The sequence below is a fragment of the Carassius auratus genome, chromosome 6 (assembly GCF_003368295.1).
Source record: "Carassius auratus strain Wakin chromosome 6, ASM336829v1, whole genome shotgun sequence".
Classification (NCBI taxonomy): domain Eukaryota; kingdom Metazoa; phylum Chordata; class Actinopteri; order Cypriniformes; family Cyprinidae; genus Carassius; species Carassius auratus.
In genome coordinates this window covers 12257556-12276853 of record NC_039248.1, presented here as the reverse complement: position 1 = coordinate 12276853, position 19298 = coordinate 12257556, and the positions used below count along the sequence as shown (strand labels likewise).

Here is a 19298-nt window from a genome sequence, read left to right as displayed (position 1 = left end):
GCATACAGCTTCAATATCAGACCATCAGCTGTGATATTCTTCTGCATTTGTTAAGTCCTTCATTCACTGGCAGCCAATGTATGCAAACTCATTTTTAAAGACGTTGTTATTGTGAGGAGGTGGCCTCTGCTGACCTCTTGTGGTTAAAGATGAAGATACGCTGTGCTAATATTAATAGAGTAGTGCAGCAATGACATGTTTGTAGGCCAACCTGGAAATTAGCATTAGATTCAGTCAGAAACCAACAGGATTTTTCCAATAGCTTTTGGATTATTAAAGTAAATAAGCTCCGTCACCATCAAAACTTTATGATTCTTACATGTTTTGTTTTATGATCACAGGTAAACACAACAAAATTATTTGTGAAGCCTAAATACAATCAACATATATAATACAGCTAAATGGTAGCTATTAATGAACTACACATTCCCAGAAACACCTGTAGTCATATTTAACTTTTAGTAGCCACTTTTTAGTTATCACAAAGGGGTACTGATGTTCATGTTGATTAATAAAACATAAAAGCATGTTAGGCTTGTGTTAAACACAGACCTTATTTCAGGCTTTCAACCAAAAATCCATAAAAATAAAAAAAAACTTTGACTGAGACACAATGGCACTAGAAGTGCTTTAAAGCTAACTCTCCATAACTCTATAGTTTTCTTCAGTTCAGCTTTTTCTTCATTCTGTTAATTTCTAGATGGAGCCCAAAAGACTAAAGAAAAGCCTGCCGAAGGTCCTGAAATCTATTAAATCAGAGGACCGAGTGTTAGTGGTGGGGACGACTCGTAGACCTTTCGATGCAGACATAAAACCTTTCTGTAAAGTTTACAAGAAGATCATTTTGATCCCTAGACCAGATTATGCTTCAAGATTTAGTAAGTAAACATCTGTGTCTTTCACATAAGTTAATTATATCCAGTAGTCAACGTTTGAAAAATGTTCATCAAAGTTGTTCTAAGACAAGAATGCATTTTGGTGTTAGGTTTTAGGACAACTTTGATGAAAGATTTTGATCCACTTTAAATGTTGACTACTGTACAGTTTAGTTTGCATTTCTATACTAAAATCTGCTTTATTTTTATGTATATTATATGAATTTAAGAGGTGGGAAACATATGTATATTTAATGTTTAGCTCTGTGGAAGGAGCTGCTCCAAGCAGGTGGTGCTCAGCTGGGCCCTAAGCTGGATCTGAGCTCTCTAGCTAAAGTAACAGATGGTTACACTCAGGGTCACATCCTTCAGGCGATCCAAACTGTCCTGAACTCTCACCGCCTCAATCAGCAGACCAAGAGACCCCTCACTGCGGTGGAGTTCATCCCCCCTCTTGCAAGACAAGATCCTGTCTACAAAGAAGAGGAGGAAGCCTTCAAGGTCAGATTTTTTGTGATTTTTTTTTTTTCTGGAGGGGTGCATGTGTTGAAACCAGCTTTATATAATGAGTGTACATTGTGTTTGTATTTTCTGTATTGATAGGCATGGTACACCCGGACACCTCTGGGCAAAAAACGGGCACGAGCAGCCAAGGCCAGTGAAGAGGAGGATCACAAGAAAGGGAAAACTAAAGGAGGAAAATCACAAAAGAAAGAAAAGAAGGGAAAGACTAAAAAGAGAAAGAAAAAGAAGTGAAAATTGACACTTTTAAACTAACATAATAGGCAACACAGTTTGTGGTCATCCTATCAGAGCCTAAATTCAATTACAGCCACAGTTTCTCTTCTGGCCAGCAGAGGGCATGAGCCATCTTCCAAAGAAGCGTCTGCTTACTGTGTGTCTTTAAGTACTGAATGTTTAATTCTTTCCTTTTTTGCTCAACAAGTACTTTTTGTGAGGTGTTTTTTCTTTGTTGTATTTGACTTTGGTTCTCATCTGTGTGTTTTATTAGCATCATGTGTCTTCTCTTCAGTTGTATTGTTGGCTAATTATGATATACCATACTTGAATTAAGGACTTTGCATGTACTGCTGTAGTTTTTTGCTGCAAATTGGGCATTGTTTTTTCTTTTTTTCAGGAAATAAAAGGTTTGGTTATGTAGTTTTGCACTAAACATTATCATGATGTACAAAGCTGAGTGTGTTGTTTAAAATGTATTTTGTGCTACTTTTTTTTAATAATCTGATTTATTAAAAACTGACCTGAAGCCAGAGAGCCATTAAAGGACAACCCTAACCTAAAATCTTCTCTCTTGACAATTTCCAGAAATGATTGGCAAAAACATTGAAATCTGAATGTCACACTTGAGAAATTATAATATAAAATAAAATAACATAAACATTGTAATTATAATAAAGTATAAATGTCATTGTGTTGAATAACAAAATATGAAATCAAAGGGAAATTATTTTAGTGCAAACAGCATACCTTTCATGCAAACATTTTTTAGATAGATAATTTAATTAAAATCTCATTTATAAAAAAATTAATAATTTTATCAATTTTAATTGATTAAATAATAGATAATGTCCTGGTTTCACAGACGGGGCTTAAACTAAACCAGGATTAGGCTTTAGTTCATTAAGAACATTTAAGTATTTTTATTAACATGCCTTAGAAAAAATATTACTGGTGTGCATTTTGAGACAAAATAAAGGCACTGATACATTTTAAGATCAGTTAGAGCAAGTTTCTTTCAGTTGAAACTTCTCAGCCTTAGATTTTAGTCTGAGATTAGGCTCAAAGCTTGTCTGTGAAATCGGGGGATAATGTTTATAATGTAAAATTAAGACATTTGGAAATGTTGTGGTCATCAAACTAGTATTTTGAAATGGTTAAAGGGGTAGGGAAAACTCATCATTTACATCTTACAAACCTATGTACCAAAACTATTGGTAACCAGCAACATTCTTCCACAGAAGAAAGAAAGTCATGTTTGGAATGACATGAGGGAGAGAAAATGAAAACAGCATTTACATTTATGGGTATACTAGCTATACCTTTAATTTAGTTCTGAAATAAAATGTCGCCTTGAAATTAAATTCATTCATTTTAAAGTGTGGCTAAAAAAATCACCCAAAAATGTAAATCATCATTTACTCAGCATCATATCATTCTAAACCTATTGACTGACTTTCTTCTGCTGTGTGTGGCAGAAAAGAGAAGAGTCATACAAGTTTGGAATGACATGAGGGTGAGTAAATGATGACAGATGAACTATGACTTCATTAGTTAAATAGGGCAACTTTTTGCTCATTTGTAAAAAGACAGAGAGAGCAAAACACAAGCTGTATATGAAAACTCTCAGTATCACAGAGCCTACTGTCTCATGTATTCTTCAGTCATACTGTGTCTGCCTGAAGGGCTGCTGTGTGACATCTCTGCCCAGGTCTCAGAGTATTTAGTGTTCAGCGCTTACAAAACAGCCTGCCCTTCCAAGCAGCTGACCCACTTCCCTTCCTCCTTTAGACTCCTCATCCCATGGGAGCAGATGCCTGTTTAAATTCCTTCATTCTCAGCAATCTGTGTGCTACCCCTTCTTTGCAACATAATCAACTCCCACACTACTTATCCCAGGTCATTCTTGGTATATTCCTCTCTCCTCTTTGAAAAACCTCTTTTTTAGTTTTTGCTTTTTTTTAGCTTGCCTTGTTCTATCTTTATTCCACTCTTCAACTCTGATCCTACCGGAGCCCCTCCTCCTTCTCACCAGGTTTATAGGGCATGACAAACATAGTCACCTCAATGTGCTCTTTGTAGCTTCAGATCACATCTAATTGAATTAATCAGGAATACGTGTGTGTGTGTGTGTGTGTGTGTGTGTGTGTGTCTTCTAACCCAAAGAACAAAAAAGAGCCCTAAACCTGGGGGTGACATGTTAAGAGTATGTTTATTTTTTTCTTGTCTTGCTAACTCAAATGCGAGAAGTTATGCCCATGTGCACTGGCTTTTTATTATATTTGCACACCTAATTACTGAAAATAAAAAGACTATTTGAAGTCATCTTTTCCTGCAGTGCTCTTCATACTGTTTTTAATTAAATGCCTCGTTTGACTGTGCATTATTCTCATAGGTCATTTCCCCTACACATTTCTCCCCTTCAGGAGCGCTAATAATTAAACATTATTCAGATTGGATTAGTCAGATGCATCTTTTTGTCTCCCTGAGACCTGAGCGCAGACCCTTCTCGCCCTGTGGCCGTTGCTGTAAAATAAAGTACAGCAACTCCCTCATTTCAAGGGGCCTTTTAACCATTGTTTTGCAATTACTATTTACTTCCCTGTCCTGTGGCTCCAGGGTCCTAGGCTTTCTTATGCAGGACTGCCTTTCCTGCAGCAAGCGGTGACCTCTGAGGTACTGTTAATAGTGATGCAGCCTGCCCGGGCCTTTACAACTTTAGCAACCCTAGGTTTGCCCTAGGGGCTGAAGGGTGAGACAGAGCCATTAAGAAGTTGTCCCTGATTTAATGGAGATTGTTAAAGTGAGCCTTTAAAAAGGCCAGATGACAGGAGATAACTGGGAAACTGACCCACAGGATAGCCTCTCTTAAGCTGTCACATTTGACTATATCCCTGTGAGCAGAGTGCACAGTTTGCTCCTTGGGAATACACATGCATTGCCTATGAGCTAGTGTGCTGTTTCGAAATGGCTTTTTTAAAATATGTAAAATAAAGAATTGGTGGCGTACGGTGTTATTCTGAAGAAGACAAAGCAGGAGAGCATCTGAGAAGACTCAAAAGCTTACTAAATTACAAAGACGGATGGATAGACTTATAATAAAATGCCTACTGAAAATGTTGTTTTGTTATCACAGGAATAAAGTTATCACTCAGAAGAAAAAGTAATAATGTTTCACAATATTACTGTTTTTCTGTATGTTTTATCAAATAGATCATTCAGTTTTGTAGTAATTCTCAATGGCCAACTTCTTATCTGCAGTTATGTATTTATACTGTATAATATATATTTGGGGCATATTGAATAACCGTGGAAACTAAACGTTATATAATTATAAATTTCTAATGTTCTTATTGAATTGTAATCACATTAAATACAAAATCAGTCCCATTAAACATATTTTATTAGCCTACATGACACTCATGTCTGGTTCTTGCCTAAAAAGACGGCTTTATGATGTTTAATACATTTTGGCTGCTTTTAGCCTTACCCTGGAGTTGGTTTAACCTCCACATTTGAGTCATTTTGAAAAAAAAAAATTTGGGCTCTAAACCTGCTGCTTTGTGTATGTGGTTGCTTTACAGTTGGTGATGGACAGTGATGTTGTGGCAGTACCAGCCTCATATGAATATTTCATTTAAAGGCAGCTAACCGTGGGCTTCAGGACCCCTCAGTGGGGAGGAGAGAAACCACAGTCACCTCCTTGCTGGAATAAGTATGGAGAAGAGAGGGAAAGAACAATTAGCCAGCTGGGTATTATAAAACAAAGCAGTTAATGCTATGCTAATTAGCCCAACATCATGTAATTCTTTATCATTTGCTAATCATTTGTTAATTAGTCTGACTTTTTAATGCAGCAAATCAAGAGTGATTACTTTGAACAAATTCTTAAAAAAAAAAAAACATTGCAGAGCTGCACAGCATGAGTTTAATTCAACTTCAACCTGTTTTACACACTGTTTACATAATGCCGTTTTCTGCAAATGCAATAGGAGTCCACTGAACAGTTAAAATCGTTTGGCTTTTCCAAGTTTGAAGAGATGTTTGGGATTAGGGAGCAATTTACATGCTTTTTTACTAGCCGTTTGTCAAACAGTGGAAAATGGACTCACTAAACCTGTCTAGGATTCAGGTCATTTGTGTGGATGAGAGAGGCTTAGCTACTCAGGCACTTCTGATAATCATTACTCAAACAAGGGCTTACCTGGGGAGGAGAGCAGACTGGTTACACCTTTATAAATACTTTAAAAGGTCAGCTAACGTCTGTATGACAGCACTGTTTATGCTGCTAGCGGCTCAGTCTCACAGTGAGAGTGACAGGGTAGGCAGTGCTACTTACACAGGGGGCTGTTGAACCAGGTGAGTGAGCAATTAAAGTCCAGGTGTGCTTCATCTCAATTACACCACTGTCCTGCTGCTTAATGACCAACCAGCCTGACCCAGTGTAAAGCTCCAGCAGGGGAATCTGGGAAATCACAGGCCTCTGCTGCCGCCTTTTTGGACAGGGGTGGGGAAGCCCTAGCATGACTGTTTTACGTCCTTGAGAAACAGAAGTGCATGTGATTATCCGCATGACTCTTTATTCTAAGTCTAAGTTTTCTTCTTTGCCAGGTCAAAGTCTGACTGTCTAAGGGTACATTCACATGTCAACTATGTCCTAAAAACTTTTAACTTTGCGTTTTGAAAAGTTTCATATACAGACAACAGTCTATGAACAATCCCTGATCACATGGATCCATGAAAACAACAACAAAACTGTTTTATGCATGCACGGTCAGTAGTTTGTAATGCCACTAAAGAAACACACATTACTGTAATCAACATGTAATATGCATGTGCATGATGTCACACCTTAAAAAATATAGTTTTTATAGTTTACGCTGGTAATGGTAATGCTAAGGTTTTCAAAAATCTCCACTGTTTTCAAATGTTTGCATTTCAGGCTCCCAAAATAAAGGCACATTAACATAACCATGTATATTACCTCGCTAAACTCTCTGAGGGTTGTGATGACAGAAATGCTGTTCTTTTAAACATTCTTTTTACTGTATCAAAAAATCTGAAAAAGTATATCACAGGTTCCATTAAAAAAAAAAAAAAAGCAGCACAAGTGCTTTCAACTGTGAAAATAATAATAATAAGTATAAATGTTATTTGAGAACCATATTACAATGAAAATTCAACTATGCCATCAGGGGAATAAAAAACGTTTTAAAATAATGGAATAAACATAATACATTTTAAATTGTAAGAATAATTCACGATATTACTTATTTTTTTTTTATTTATTTTTTTTTTTGATCAAATGAATACAACCTTCTAAAACTTAAATTAAGATCTCTTACTGACCTATTTTAGGGACCTATTCATTTAATTTTTATGACCCTGTATAACACATTTTACCCTACAGTTCTCAGCTGTTTCGTGTTTTTTTATTTTATTTTATTTTATTTTTTAAATTGACCTATGCAATTTCACAACAAGATTCCTGTATACACCATTTGAAGTTTTCTGTAAAACATGTTTTCCACATCACCAACTCTATCCTGAGGGTCCAGAAGGTTCTGCACGTGAAGGTCCCGGCATTCAGGAATTTTCTTTTTTTTTTTTTCTTTTTTTTTTTTTTTTTGAATCCTCAAAGACATCAGTTAACATAAGGAATGCAGGTGGTTGCATAATTCTGATCTGAGTGGTATATTGGTACTCTGAATGTATTCCACCCCTGTGCCCCCTTGTGATAGAGATCAACATACTGTAACCTTGAGGATTTGTTATTATTATCATGGAAACATTATAGAGCCCAATCTGACACAGTGACCTTGCCAACCACGGCCATACAGAATTCACACCCCCTTGTCATTAGAGCTACATTAGAAAAACCCATACCACTCATAAACCTGCACTTACACACATGGTTACACACATATTCTCATATGTTTCCAAGCAAATGTTCATACACACAAAAAAAGAAAAAAATATACACACATAACTCAACCATAGTAAGAAAGGGAAGATACATCTCGCCAGAAAGCAGATAAAGCATTTAGATGGTCTTTTGGATTAAATCATTATTATAGAAGAACATGAGGGCAAGAGGGAAGAAGATCCGTCCATTATTTTGCAAGTGCAGACATGCTGAAGAAGCTAAAATGTTGTTATGACCAGACCCAGACTGAATCTGTGGCTATAGAAAGCTCTACAGATTTCCACAGGAGAATCCAGATGACATACAAGTAAGTGTCCAAGACAAATACAAATAAATATATATTTTTAAAAATTATAAAATATATGTGCCAATTTTTAATGTACGTTTCATATTGTATTTCATATTTGTAAATATATATATTAAATTTAAAATTAAATTAAATTTATGCATTTAGCAGACGCTTTTATCCAAAGCGACTTACAGTGCATTCAGGCTATCAATTTTTTGACCTATCATGTGTTCCCGAGGAATCAAACCCCGGACCTTGCGCTAGCTTGCTTGCTAACACAACCCTCTACCAGTTGAGCTACAGGAACACTATATGTATATTTCATGAAAATCTAAAAAAGCTATATAATCATTGAAAGAACTTGTAACCCAAAATCAAAAATTCTGCCACTACTTGTGTTACTACAGTTCTACTACAGACTTTTCTTCTGCGAGACACAAATTATATTTTTGAAGAACCCTAATAACAAAACTATTGTGTTCCATTGTATGGACAAAAAGTACTAAGACATATCTCAAAATATCTTATTTATTATGTTCACTTCCACAGAAGACAGAAAGTCATAGAGATTTGAACAACATGAAAGTGAGTCAGTAATGACAGAATTTTAATTATTGGGTCAATTATTCTTTTATCATCAAAAAATAAAAAGCTATTTAAAAAAAATATATGTGAACTATTTTTCTTTGTTAAATTAACAACAACAAAAAAAGTTGTCTTTTCATGAAAAGGTCAAATTATTTGATATTTTAAAAGACTTCATGATTTAGACACAAGACTCTGCAGAGGTTTTCTCTCAATTCCTGTTTTATGCTTTTTTTTCTACATCTTCCTGTAAGTTGCTGACTTTGACTTGACATACCCAAGATTGTCAAATATTAATGAGAAGCTTTTTCTTCATTCTGACATTTTTGATCTTATGAAAAGAAAAAATCTAAATGAATTTAGAAACATGATCGTCATGTGTGAATTGAATTTTGAGTGTATTTTTTTTTACTAAATTAAAAGATCTGGGGTGGAAAAAAAGAGTGCCATGCCACTAACCCTTGTAAACCTACAAGAAATAAATTGCTTTATGTCTGTGACAGTCTCTGTGATTTCTGTGGGTTTGTGTTTCAGTAGCAAGAGGCTTGAGTGCAATAGTCAAAGTCGTACAGAATTAATTAGCAAAGGAAAACTCATTAAAGCTCTGAAGGTCTGAGCAAATCGTGGCCCTCTCCTCATAATGATGTTGTATCCACAAGCCTTGAAGGCACTTTACATTATATCAAACAGACTTCTGTAAAGGGTTAACTCAACAGTTTACATTATCTCTCTGTGTCTCTGTCACAGTCTGAATCTTGTTGTCTATTTCATTTGGGGGAAAAAATACCTATCCATTTTTTCTGCCGAATAAAGGTTAATTCGTAGGTTGCCTGGAGTTTTTCATTCTTCATGCCACCACTGATGAGGCTGAACTAAATGGTGGCAGTAAGGTTGCTCTTAAATTCATCAAAGCTCTTTCTCAGAGTTGTCAAAAACAGCATCATGAAGCAACCATTATTCAAATAATGTTTCAAGTCAAGAAATCAATTTTAACCATGTTGTTAAAGATTGTATTTACTTTCCCTTTGACATCTGAGGTTTTTAAAGTTTTTACTTCACACAGAAGTGGAAGATCATTGTAAACGTGAGTGCTGCAATCTAGTTTTCACGTGTCAAAGAGCACATGAACACTTCATGTCTTGTCTAGCCAAGCAATAACAAGACAAACTCGGTCTAAGGTACTGTACTTATGTTAATCAAACCGACTGCTCTTAACTCTAATTTGGTCTGTTTTAACCTACTTTTAGTGTCACAAAACGGCTTGAATTATTTATTTACTTATTTATTTGAGCTATTATTTATGGGTGCTGTTATGCTATAATAATAAATGTTATTTGTGAAGTGTCGGAGAGCCGTTTGAGGCTGAACTCTCAGGAAACCTAATTTTGAAACGTTCAGCACTGAATGTTGACCGTCTGGACAGCGGATCCCGTGGATGTCTTCAGGCAGAATGGCTTCAATTCAGCTCGTTAAAGCGAGAATTTGATGTCTAGTCATGGAGCATGCTGTCTGGTTCTGAAAGGTCTGTGGAGAGTGAAGGCTGCCGATGCTTTTGAAATGACTATAATTAAGGCACATCTGGATTTTCCTTTCATGAGCGTTTAAAAGTTGCTTGTGACTGACATGTCTGGTAGTTTTGCCTAGAGTTGATGGTAGGGGCAAGACAATTGAGGATATTTAATTTGTGGTTTCAGCGTTCCCGTTTCTGTTTTTAATCTAATTCTTCACAGTTCCTTAATATGTAGAAATTGTGTTTATGTGAGAGTTTATATTTGTAGGCTATATCAGTCTATACAATAAGGTTCTATAAGTTACCTGTGCACTACTGACCGTGACTCTGAGGGGAATCTCAGAGATCGATACTTTGATACTTTTTTGATACGTTTTACACTTTGAAGGGTTTACTGTCCGATTCTGAAACAAAATTGTATTTTTTATCATGACCTGCAGGCGGCGCTGTGGATTAATCTGACTGATTGGAACCGTGGGCTAAATCTTTTATGTGCTGTGCAATAGTTAGGCAGAAGAGCAGTGCTGTCAACGCATTGTTATTCAGTAATCCATAGTAACTCAAAAAAGTAAGCATTTGAAATAATATTCTTATACATATCTGGGGGGAAAACTGTTTATTCATTCACAAAGTAGAGGTTTAAATTTGTCTACAATATCCAAAGAGTGGTTGTTACTAAATTTACTAAAACCAGTTAAACCAATTGGCATTTTTTTGTATGAATTTATTGTGAATATGTTTACTTTGTAATATGTAGTCTATCAGTCTATCACTATCCCCATCTTTCTTTTAATTTTAAGCTTTTAAATAAAATAATAATAAAATAAAAGACAAATAGCAAATAAAATGGGACAATAATATAAAAGAAATTCATAAAACATTATCCAGTGACTCAAAATATAACAATGTGTGAGTAGTATCTTTAAATAACCACTGTAGCAAATACACTTTACATGTTCATCATGGTCAAACAATATATTTTCTTTCTTTTTCTTTCTTTCTTTCTTTCTTTCTTTCTTTCTTTCTTTCTTTCTTTCTTTCTTTCAGGTTAAATAAGAAAGCCCCCTGAGAAGCTATAAATTCTGTCAATTATCATTGATTAACATGACTTAATAACTTGTTAGTATGGGAACAAGAAAAAATAATATACATAAAAATAATTTTAAAGATAAGGCAGTCACTGTCAATTCTTAGTGTCTGTTTCCTGAGTCCAGTGACGTGGCTGAATGAGCTGGCATGCAATGTTTATGGCAGTCTTTTATGGATGTACTTAGTTGCAGTATTGATTTCCTTGAGCCGTACAAGACTGCGTCTGTGAGGTGCTTCTGGCAGACTGATGGTGACAGTATCAGAATGTTGCTTTTGAGGATTTGTGAAGCCATTCTGTGCTGCTTTGTGTGTTTGATCAGAGCTCCAGTGTGTGTGGGGTGCTAATCCTGTGCTATCATTGTGCTTGCCCCTGTTGTTCATCTGTCTTGAACGTGCCCTGGGGGTGCAAAGCACTGATGCCTCACCTCATTTCCTCACTTTAATAAAGCAAGATGAATTGGACCATGGTACACACTTGTGTCGTGGAGTGATCCCTTTAATGTGAGGCATATTAAAATTGGAATGATGTTTGAATTGCACTTTATTGTAGGGATACTGTGTTGAGGTTTGTGTCTTTTTACCAAGTATATCTGAAAATGTGTCTTTAGATATAAATAAATGTCTCACAAAACCAAATGACATAATTAAGTGGGAGTCTGAGCCGATGTAAAAATGCCTTGTGTAGCTGTGATACTGACCTGCCTTTTACACTCCATTTAGTCTGCGCTTGTTTGGATTATTGCTTCTGTCTGCAAAGACTTGAATGGAATCATTCTCAACCATTTTTTGATTGATTTAAAACTATATAGAAGTAAACAGTTTCAATAGAAAGGACATTAAGGTATAAATGATCATCAATACATTCAACAGTACACTTTAATCATATTTAAATTAGGTAAATATGTACTTTTTGGTCCATGTAAGTAAGACTTATGCACAACTAAATGCATTTATTTTTTAACTAAAATACATTTTGATTAAATAATTCAGGTAATATGCATCTAAGTGCATATTATTTTAAAGTATATAATCTTTTTGATAAGTATTTCTTTCAAACGGAAATGATGAGCGCATTTTCTGATCCATGATGTCATTATTATCTTAATTCTTCAATTTTAGTGAAATCTGTAGTTTTAATAACGTTTAAAAGTTGAAAGGAGACACTTTTGGGTAAAAAATAAAAATAAATAACTTACTGTGGCCAAAAAATATTTCACAAAAAATGATTTTAGGTTCATTGAAGAGGCACATGCATAATAGACATAGTGTAACTAATTGTTTCTGTAATTAGGAAGGAATAGATTTGTTGTAAATGATGAGCAGAGTGTGCTCACATTTCTCCAATAACAATGGAGAGTCATTAGGGAAGTAACAACAATGAAGCTCTGTTACACTGTACTTTGCTGAAAGCTAAATTTATAGTTCTTATGACAGGGGTAGGGAAGTTAGGTCCTAGAGAGTCGCAGTCTTGCAGAGTTCAGCTTCAACCCTAATCAAACACACCTGAACAGCTCATCTATGTCTTCAGGATTACTAAGGCTACAGGCATGTGAGGTTTTTTTCAGGGTTGGAGCAGAACTCTGCAGGACTGCGGCGCTCCAGGAACGAATTTGCTGTGAATGAACACAGAATTAAGAACACAACATATTAAGTTAATATGGTATTTTATGTTCTCTTTTGCCTTTTAACCTACTCATCAGTGTGTAGCACAACTTTTGCTGTGAGTGTATGGATGATGAGCAGCTCTAGACTCAGTGGTTATTGACTGCCAATAGTGTGGAGGCCTGAGACCGATTGACTGAGATAGATCAATCTTTGTGCTTAGCCCTCAGCCTCAGGGAGAACCCGAGCTCCCTACCAGTCACGCATGGGTCTGATCTCCTATCATCAGGGGATCATTTAAAGGTTAATCAATTGATTTCAAATAGATCTCATACTTTGAAATCGAAGGTCAGGCTTTAATAGCTGTTTGTCTATGACCAAAACAATTTGAGAGCAAATTAAACATATATATGAAAGTGTTGGAGCCTATGCCCTTTCCTAATGCGACCGGATCAGAGAGAGGGAAACAGCGACTCATGTTTTCATTGGGAGAGGCGAACTGTGCCGAATAAATTATAGCTGACATTTGGATCTTGATGAAAAGGTTGAGCCTGAGACACAGTAACTAAATAATGTTGAATGGTCAAATGCTGCAGGCAACATTTCAAAATCCATTTCCCCTGCAAAACTGCATTGAGTAGCAATAAGAGGTCTTTAATTGGTTTACCCACTGAGTAAACCTTTCTTAGATGTGGGGCATTTTCTTCAGTTCTCCGTCTGTATGCTACACAATTAAAAGCATGTTTTGGGCTTTAAAGCGCAGAACTTCTCCCCATCTTATCACTACACAGCTGCAGATATTGTCCCGTTCAGAAGATCTTCAGGGGCTGTCAGTGTTTCTGGGCCTTTCTTAATTTAGCCCACGGTTACGCTCCCTCTTGCTTCTACATAATGGATGATTCTGCACTCCACCATGCAGGAAAGGTTTAATTAAATCATATTCCAATCATAATCCATGTTGTTAATTAAACTGGATAATTTATAAGTACAAAAGAGGGTATTTATTAGCTGCTCTGCGGTGCTGGTTCAATTGCAGTGTATCAGAAAGCACCCCCCATCCCCCATCCTCTCCCTGTACTATTGATGCCTTAACATGATTGATAATGGAACGGTGACTGCTGTACTATTTGTCTAATGGTAGTGCAATTAAATCCCCTTGTAAATGACCCATGCCTCATTTCATCCTAATCTATGGAATTTTGATTGAATTTGTCAGCGTTAATTGAAAAATACTGCTATTTAATGTCTGCATTGCAGTTGCGTATCAGCCTGTCTTTAATGAGACTGTGTCCTTGTGACCCTCGGGAGGGGGTGAGGGGATCGCCCTTGATTTGGCATGGAGGCAGGAGTGGGGGTTCGGGGTCAAGGTTTTTAGGGAGCGCGCAGGGAAGGAAGGTCCCCAAAGATTAGGACTAATCACCACTGTGAACACATAGAACGGACGCATTGCTTTTAATTATGGGCCAAATGATGCACACATGACCAAAGACTTTACAAACATGGAGACACATTTATTGATCAGCAATCCTCCTGAATAATTCATGATTTAATCCCCTTCACCAAAAACATTGACAATTTCACTATGATGCCCCCCCCCCCTGTTTTTTCATGGTTTTATAAATAAAATTAAGCCTGCATACTGATGCATTTTTTACACTGTACTGTAACATCAGAGAATTATGTCTTTAGTTTCAGGTTTCAGTTTCATGCATGTCTTCATGCGGAGCAGATTGAATCTGTATGAAATATGTTTGTTATTAACATAATAGCTCTGAGAAGGTTTAATGGGGTATGTTTGATGCTTGTCTACTTTGGTTAACTAAAAATTAGAAATATGTTAGAATGTCTAATGCTTTAAAAATGCATTGCTTTATTAATACTCTTAAGAAGCTGACATTTTTTGTTTTTGTTTTTGTTTTGTTTTTTCCTTTACAAATTTACATTTCTGAAATGTGGCCAAATAAGGGTGGTTTGCATCAAGAAAAACATTAGCACAACTATTAAATGCAATTGCAGTGCCAAAATACACATCAGATCACATCTCACATGATTCTTGTTTTGACTGTTTTGGAATGTGAGACTGTGTTAGTGACGTTCTAATTTAAAAGACAGCAGCCAGCGCACAGCTCGCGGCTCTAGAGCGTCAGGACAGTTCAACATAAACGGATGAAACCGGACCAATGGCATGCGCGGAGTCGCGGTGGGCGTGGCCAGAGCGCATGGTGGAGACGCTTAAACCGAAGGAGCGTAATTCAAACTCACACTTCAGCAGATGATCACAGCTGATGCTACAAGCGAGGAGCAATTTATTGTGACTCCCATCAGGTCGAAATGAAACGCGGCCAAGCAGAAGCGACAAGGACGCTGAAATAACTCAAAGGAGGACGATAAAACTCATCTGAGATGCTCGACCAGATATTTCTCAGCAAGGGATCTGCGTTTCAATGCACTTGTCTCGCTCTATTCTTTCAACAACAAGAATAGTTTGACACTGAAGTAAGACGAAACAGATGCAACGGTTTTGTGAACTGCGCATACAGAGAGTCGTCCACAGGATTACCAGAGTCAGTGTGTGACGCTGTGCAGCAGTGACATCCTCATCTGAGAAGCACTCAGGACTTCAGGACTTCATAAACTGTCTATATAAGATCATATGAGTGCAGCTTTCAGCACGCCGTTCATGATGATGCAGCGTCCGGTGGGAAGCACCACTGCGTTCAGCATTGACTCGCTCATCGGAGGTCCACCGCAGCCCAGTCCGGGACATTTCGTGTACACGGGCTACCCCATGTTTATGCCCTATCGGTCAGTGGTGTTACCTCCGCCTCCTCCACCACCTCCTCCAACTCTTCCTCAGAGCGGTCTCCCCGCGACCCATCCGCACCACCCGATCCCGGGCTTACCCAGCGGCTTCTGCTCCAGCCTGGCGCAGGGCATGGCGCTCACATCCACGCTAATGGCCACGTTACCCGGCGGCTTCTCCACCTCGCCATCCCAGCAGCACCAGGACGCAGCGAGGAAGCTCGGCTCTCAGTCTATTCACGCCATGTTCGATAAATCTCAGGATATTCGTTTGGATGGAGAGGATGGGAAAACGTTTCCAACGAAAGATTCAGCGACCCTTCCGTCATTTCACGACTCGCAGTCCCTGCACACATCTACAGGTGAGGCCAAAACAGCCTGCAGAACTCTACACGCTTTTTTAGTGCCCATTCTGTATAGTTTACGTTACTGTTCCGACTTTGGTTTTGAATTAGCCTATCTTTAAAAATATATATAATAAGGTGAAATTAAAAAACGTATCTTGTTATTGTTTCTCTATTTTTAAATTATCAAACACTTATCAAAATTAATATATATATATATATATATATATATATATATATATATATATATATATATATATATATATATATATATATATATAATCAAGAGATTATTGGAATTATTTATCAATCTACGTCTTGACATGTTTTAGCCTACGTTTTATTCTGCATTCTAGAAACAAATTGTGCAGGCTTCTCTTTGTATGATTTACCGGTCTGCTTTACGCTATTAATTTTGTCGCCTAAATTCAATTTACCCAGTCGCACCGATGAGGGACAGGAATGTGGGACAGAAATAATAATATCAAATCCTCCGGAAATAAAATGTCAAGATTGTGGCTTAAAGAATTTCTGTGTAACACTCGTGAATGATCAAGTTTTCAGCGAATAGCGCCTGAGGCCGAGCTGCCATCAATGACTAAATTAGCTCGTTTTAATTGAGGGATCGGAGGGCCAGCGGTGTTTAAATGTCCATAAAACTAAGCAAAATTCACTGTCACCTGTATCATTTATATTTATGCAGAGTAAAATAAATTTAGTCCAACATTTACTAGCCTATGACTGGCTGCAACGTACAAAAAATAGACATTAGATAAAGGTATAATCTTAAAAAAAAAAAAAAAAAAAAAACATTTTTTATAAAAAAAAATGTTAGGCCTATGTACATGACATTTTCAGAAAAATAAAAAAGGTGAAATAATCGAAAGAGATGTGTATTGGGGAAAATAAACTTTAAGGTGGTTTGAGAAGTCTTGTTCTGAGGTGTACAAACAGCCTTCCTAAGGGATCCATCACCGTGCGTAATTGCGCGTAAAAGTGGCTGCAATAAACAGGAAGAACGTCTTGCGAGACAAGACCCGATAAGATTTTCATGAAAACGCAACTAGTATTCCTGCCACACTTTAAAAATAATAAACACAACTTTCCCCACAGCGAATTATTGTTTAGATATTTTACTCTCAAAGCCTCGGGCGGTTCTCAAATTAAATCTGCTTTTTATTTCATTCCCATATATAGTGCGAGGTCACAACAAAGACGACACGAAGGAGGATGAATGTCACAGGAAAGACGAGAGCTTCTCCATGGACAGTGATTTAGATTACAGCTCCGATGATAACGGGCCTGGGAACGCCATGTGTCAGAAGGAAGATGGAGACGCCAGCGGAGGACTGGACGATGGCGTCCACGGCGGGAATGGGGCCGGGAACACCACGTCCACCGGGAAAAATCGGAGGAGGAGGACCGCTTTTACGAGCGAGCAGCTCTTAGAACTGGAGAAGGAGTTTCACTGTAAGAAATATCTATCCCTCACAGAACGCTCACAGATCGCCCATGCCTTAAAGCTCAGCGAGGTGCAGGTCAAGATCTGGTTTCAGAACCGGAGAGCCAAGTGGAAACGGGTCAAAGCGGGCAATGTGAACTCCAAAACCGGAGAGCCCTCCAGAAACCCCAAAATTGTGGTGCCCATTCCGGTGCATGTTAGTCGGTTTGCAATACGCAGCCAACACCAACAGTTAGAACAGGCCAGACCATGATACACTGGGTTTAGATAGAGGACTAAGAGACACATCAGCGAATACTCAATATGAGCAAACTGTTCTTGAGGCTGATGTTTCTGAGGAACCCAGGACACGCAAGCTATCCAGCTGATAGTTTGTACTATATATATATAGTTTTTCGTTTAAACGACAGCGTTGTTCAAACGAGGAAAAGGAAGCAACAGACTCAACTCGAACGAAAGGTTCAAACTAAGACCACATACTGGAAGAAACTGCAGTTTTATTTCCTAACTTTGGACCAAACCACGAACAACTTTTAGTTCAGGAAATCCCTCTATGTATTTATGTTTAGTTCTGTGTGACTGTCTAGTTCTTGTGTTTTGGCAGAGATTAATATTATCAAAAGGAGTGATAATATTAATAATATTATTAAAATGAGCACTTCTGGTCTCTGCTGAAGAACACAATATAATTCAATGAATAGTAAAATTAACACCATTCCCTCGAATTTACAAAAACAACCTGTTAAATATGTGCTCTTTATTTCTTATGGTAAATAGCCTTTATTTTTTATTTTATTTAGTTTGTTTTCTTGCATTCTTTTTCCTTTTCTGTAACCTTTTCATACGTCACGGGCACGCTGCTAATTTATTTAATATTGTGAGGAAGAAAAAAAAAACTTGCTAACGTTTCATGAGTTTACTGACTTCAGAATATTGTGTGGATTAAAGATGGACCATAAACAATTGTAAAGAAATTTGTCTTCTTTTTATTATTATTATTATTATTTTAAATGCAACACGTTGAGTGCGCGTGGAGGGAAATAAACTAAGTGTTCATACAGTCTGTGCCAACAGAATTTCAAACATATTCGTAGTTTGAGTGGGCTAATTTTAACAAGCTTTTTTTTTCTTTTCTTTTTTTACATTATTTGTGCAGCTTTTGTCAGTTTCTTTCTATATAATTTGAAACAGCATTTAATAATAACAACGATAATAACAATTATTATTATTATAATTTCTACTAATATCACTGCACTAGCAGAACGGATTTGTGCTCGCGCTGTTTCTGTCCTGTAGGTAGAAATGATCTGAAATGATTTGAACGCGGTGCTGTGACAGGATGAATAGATTTCAGGGTCAGACTGAGAGACCCTCAGCCGCGTGCCAGTCTTGATCTCCGGACCTGCCTCATGCAAGGAAGAACCGGAACGAGCTTATTCGACCCACACGGGATTTGTCGGGAACATTGAGACGCAAATGTAAATCAAATATCGTTTCGCATAAACAGGCTCTACGGTATACGAAGTAGATTACAGCACAATAATCTCATTTACACATCGGGGCTCTTGACATTTCTATAGCCTATGTTCATATTTTTAAAACCCATTTCGACAAAGTTTATCAATAAAATAAAATATATTTGTTTTTTTAAATAAAGATAATTGTAGTACTTTAATTAATTAATATTTATTTATTCATTCTTAATGCTGTTTTTATCTATATATAATATTAACTTTGCATTTGCGTCTGCATGAAAACTCCACGAAATATAATATTATTCTGCCAGATATAACAATTTATACACACTCGATTATAAACGAGTTTAGAATTTATGTTAATGAAAACAACCCACTTATGCCAATTAATGTCTAAACTTTACAGATTCATAACAACAATTATAAGTATATAATTTACTGAAATATAATTAATATAAGTAACATCTGTAACATATTTAACCTGTTATTAATATGATTTTTAAGCAAATAGAAATTGTTAAGCACTTGGTAAATGAGAGAAAAAAAACATTCTTACAACATAAACATTATGTAATTAATTAGTTTATAATAATTACAATGA

The 19298-nt window shown here is 36.8% G+C and overlaps 2 protein-coding genes across 3 annotated transcripts in view; both read left to right on the top strand.

The window, feature by feature from the left end:
• drc11 (dynein regulatory complex subunit 11) overlaps positions 1-2165 on the top strand; it is a 42538-nt gene extending 40373 nt beyond the window's left edge. For both annotated transcript variants that reach the window (XM_026262127.1, XM_026262128.1), the window contains exons 17-19: positions 701-878; positions 1138-1376; positions 1479-2165. In XM_026262127.1, the coding sequence (XP_026117912.1) occupies positions 701-878; positions 1138-1376; positions 1479-1631 (570 nt within the window). In that variant the 3' untranslated portion in view covers positions 1632-2165. The remainder of the gene's footprint in view (positions 1-700; positions 879-1137; positions 1377-1478) is intronic.
• A 12565-nt stretch (positions 2166-14730) lies between these two features.
• gbx2 (gastrulation brain homeobox 2) lies at positions 14731-18192 on the top strand. Its single transcript, XM_026262126.1, has 2 exons — positions 14731-15778; positions 16958-18192. The coding sequence occupies exons 1-2, from the start codon at positions 15268-15270 to the stop codon at positions 17473-17475; spliced, it is 1029 nt and encodes a 342-aa protein (XP_026117911.1). The 5' UTR covers positions 14731-15267; the 3' UTR covers positions 17476-18192.
• Positions 18193-19298: the final 1106 nt, after the last annotated feature.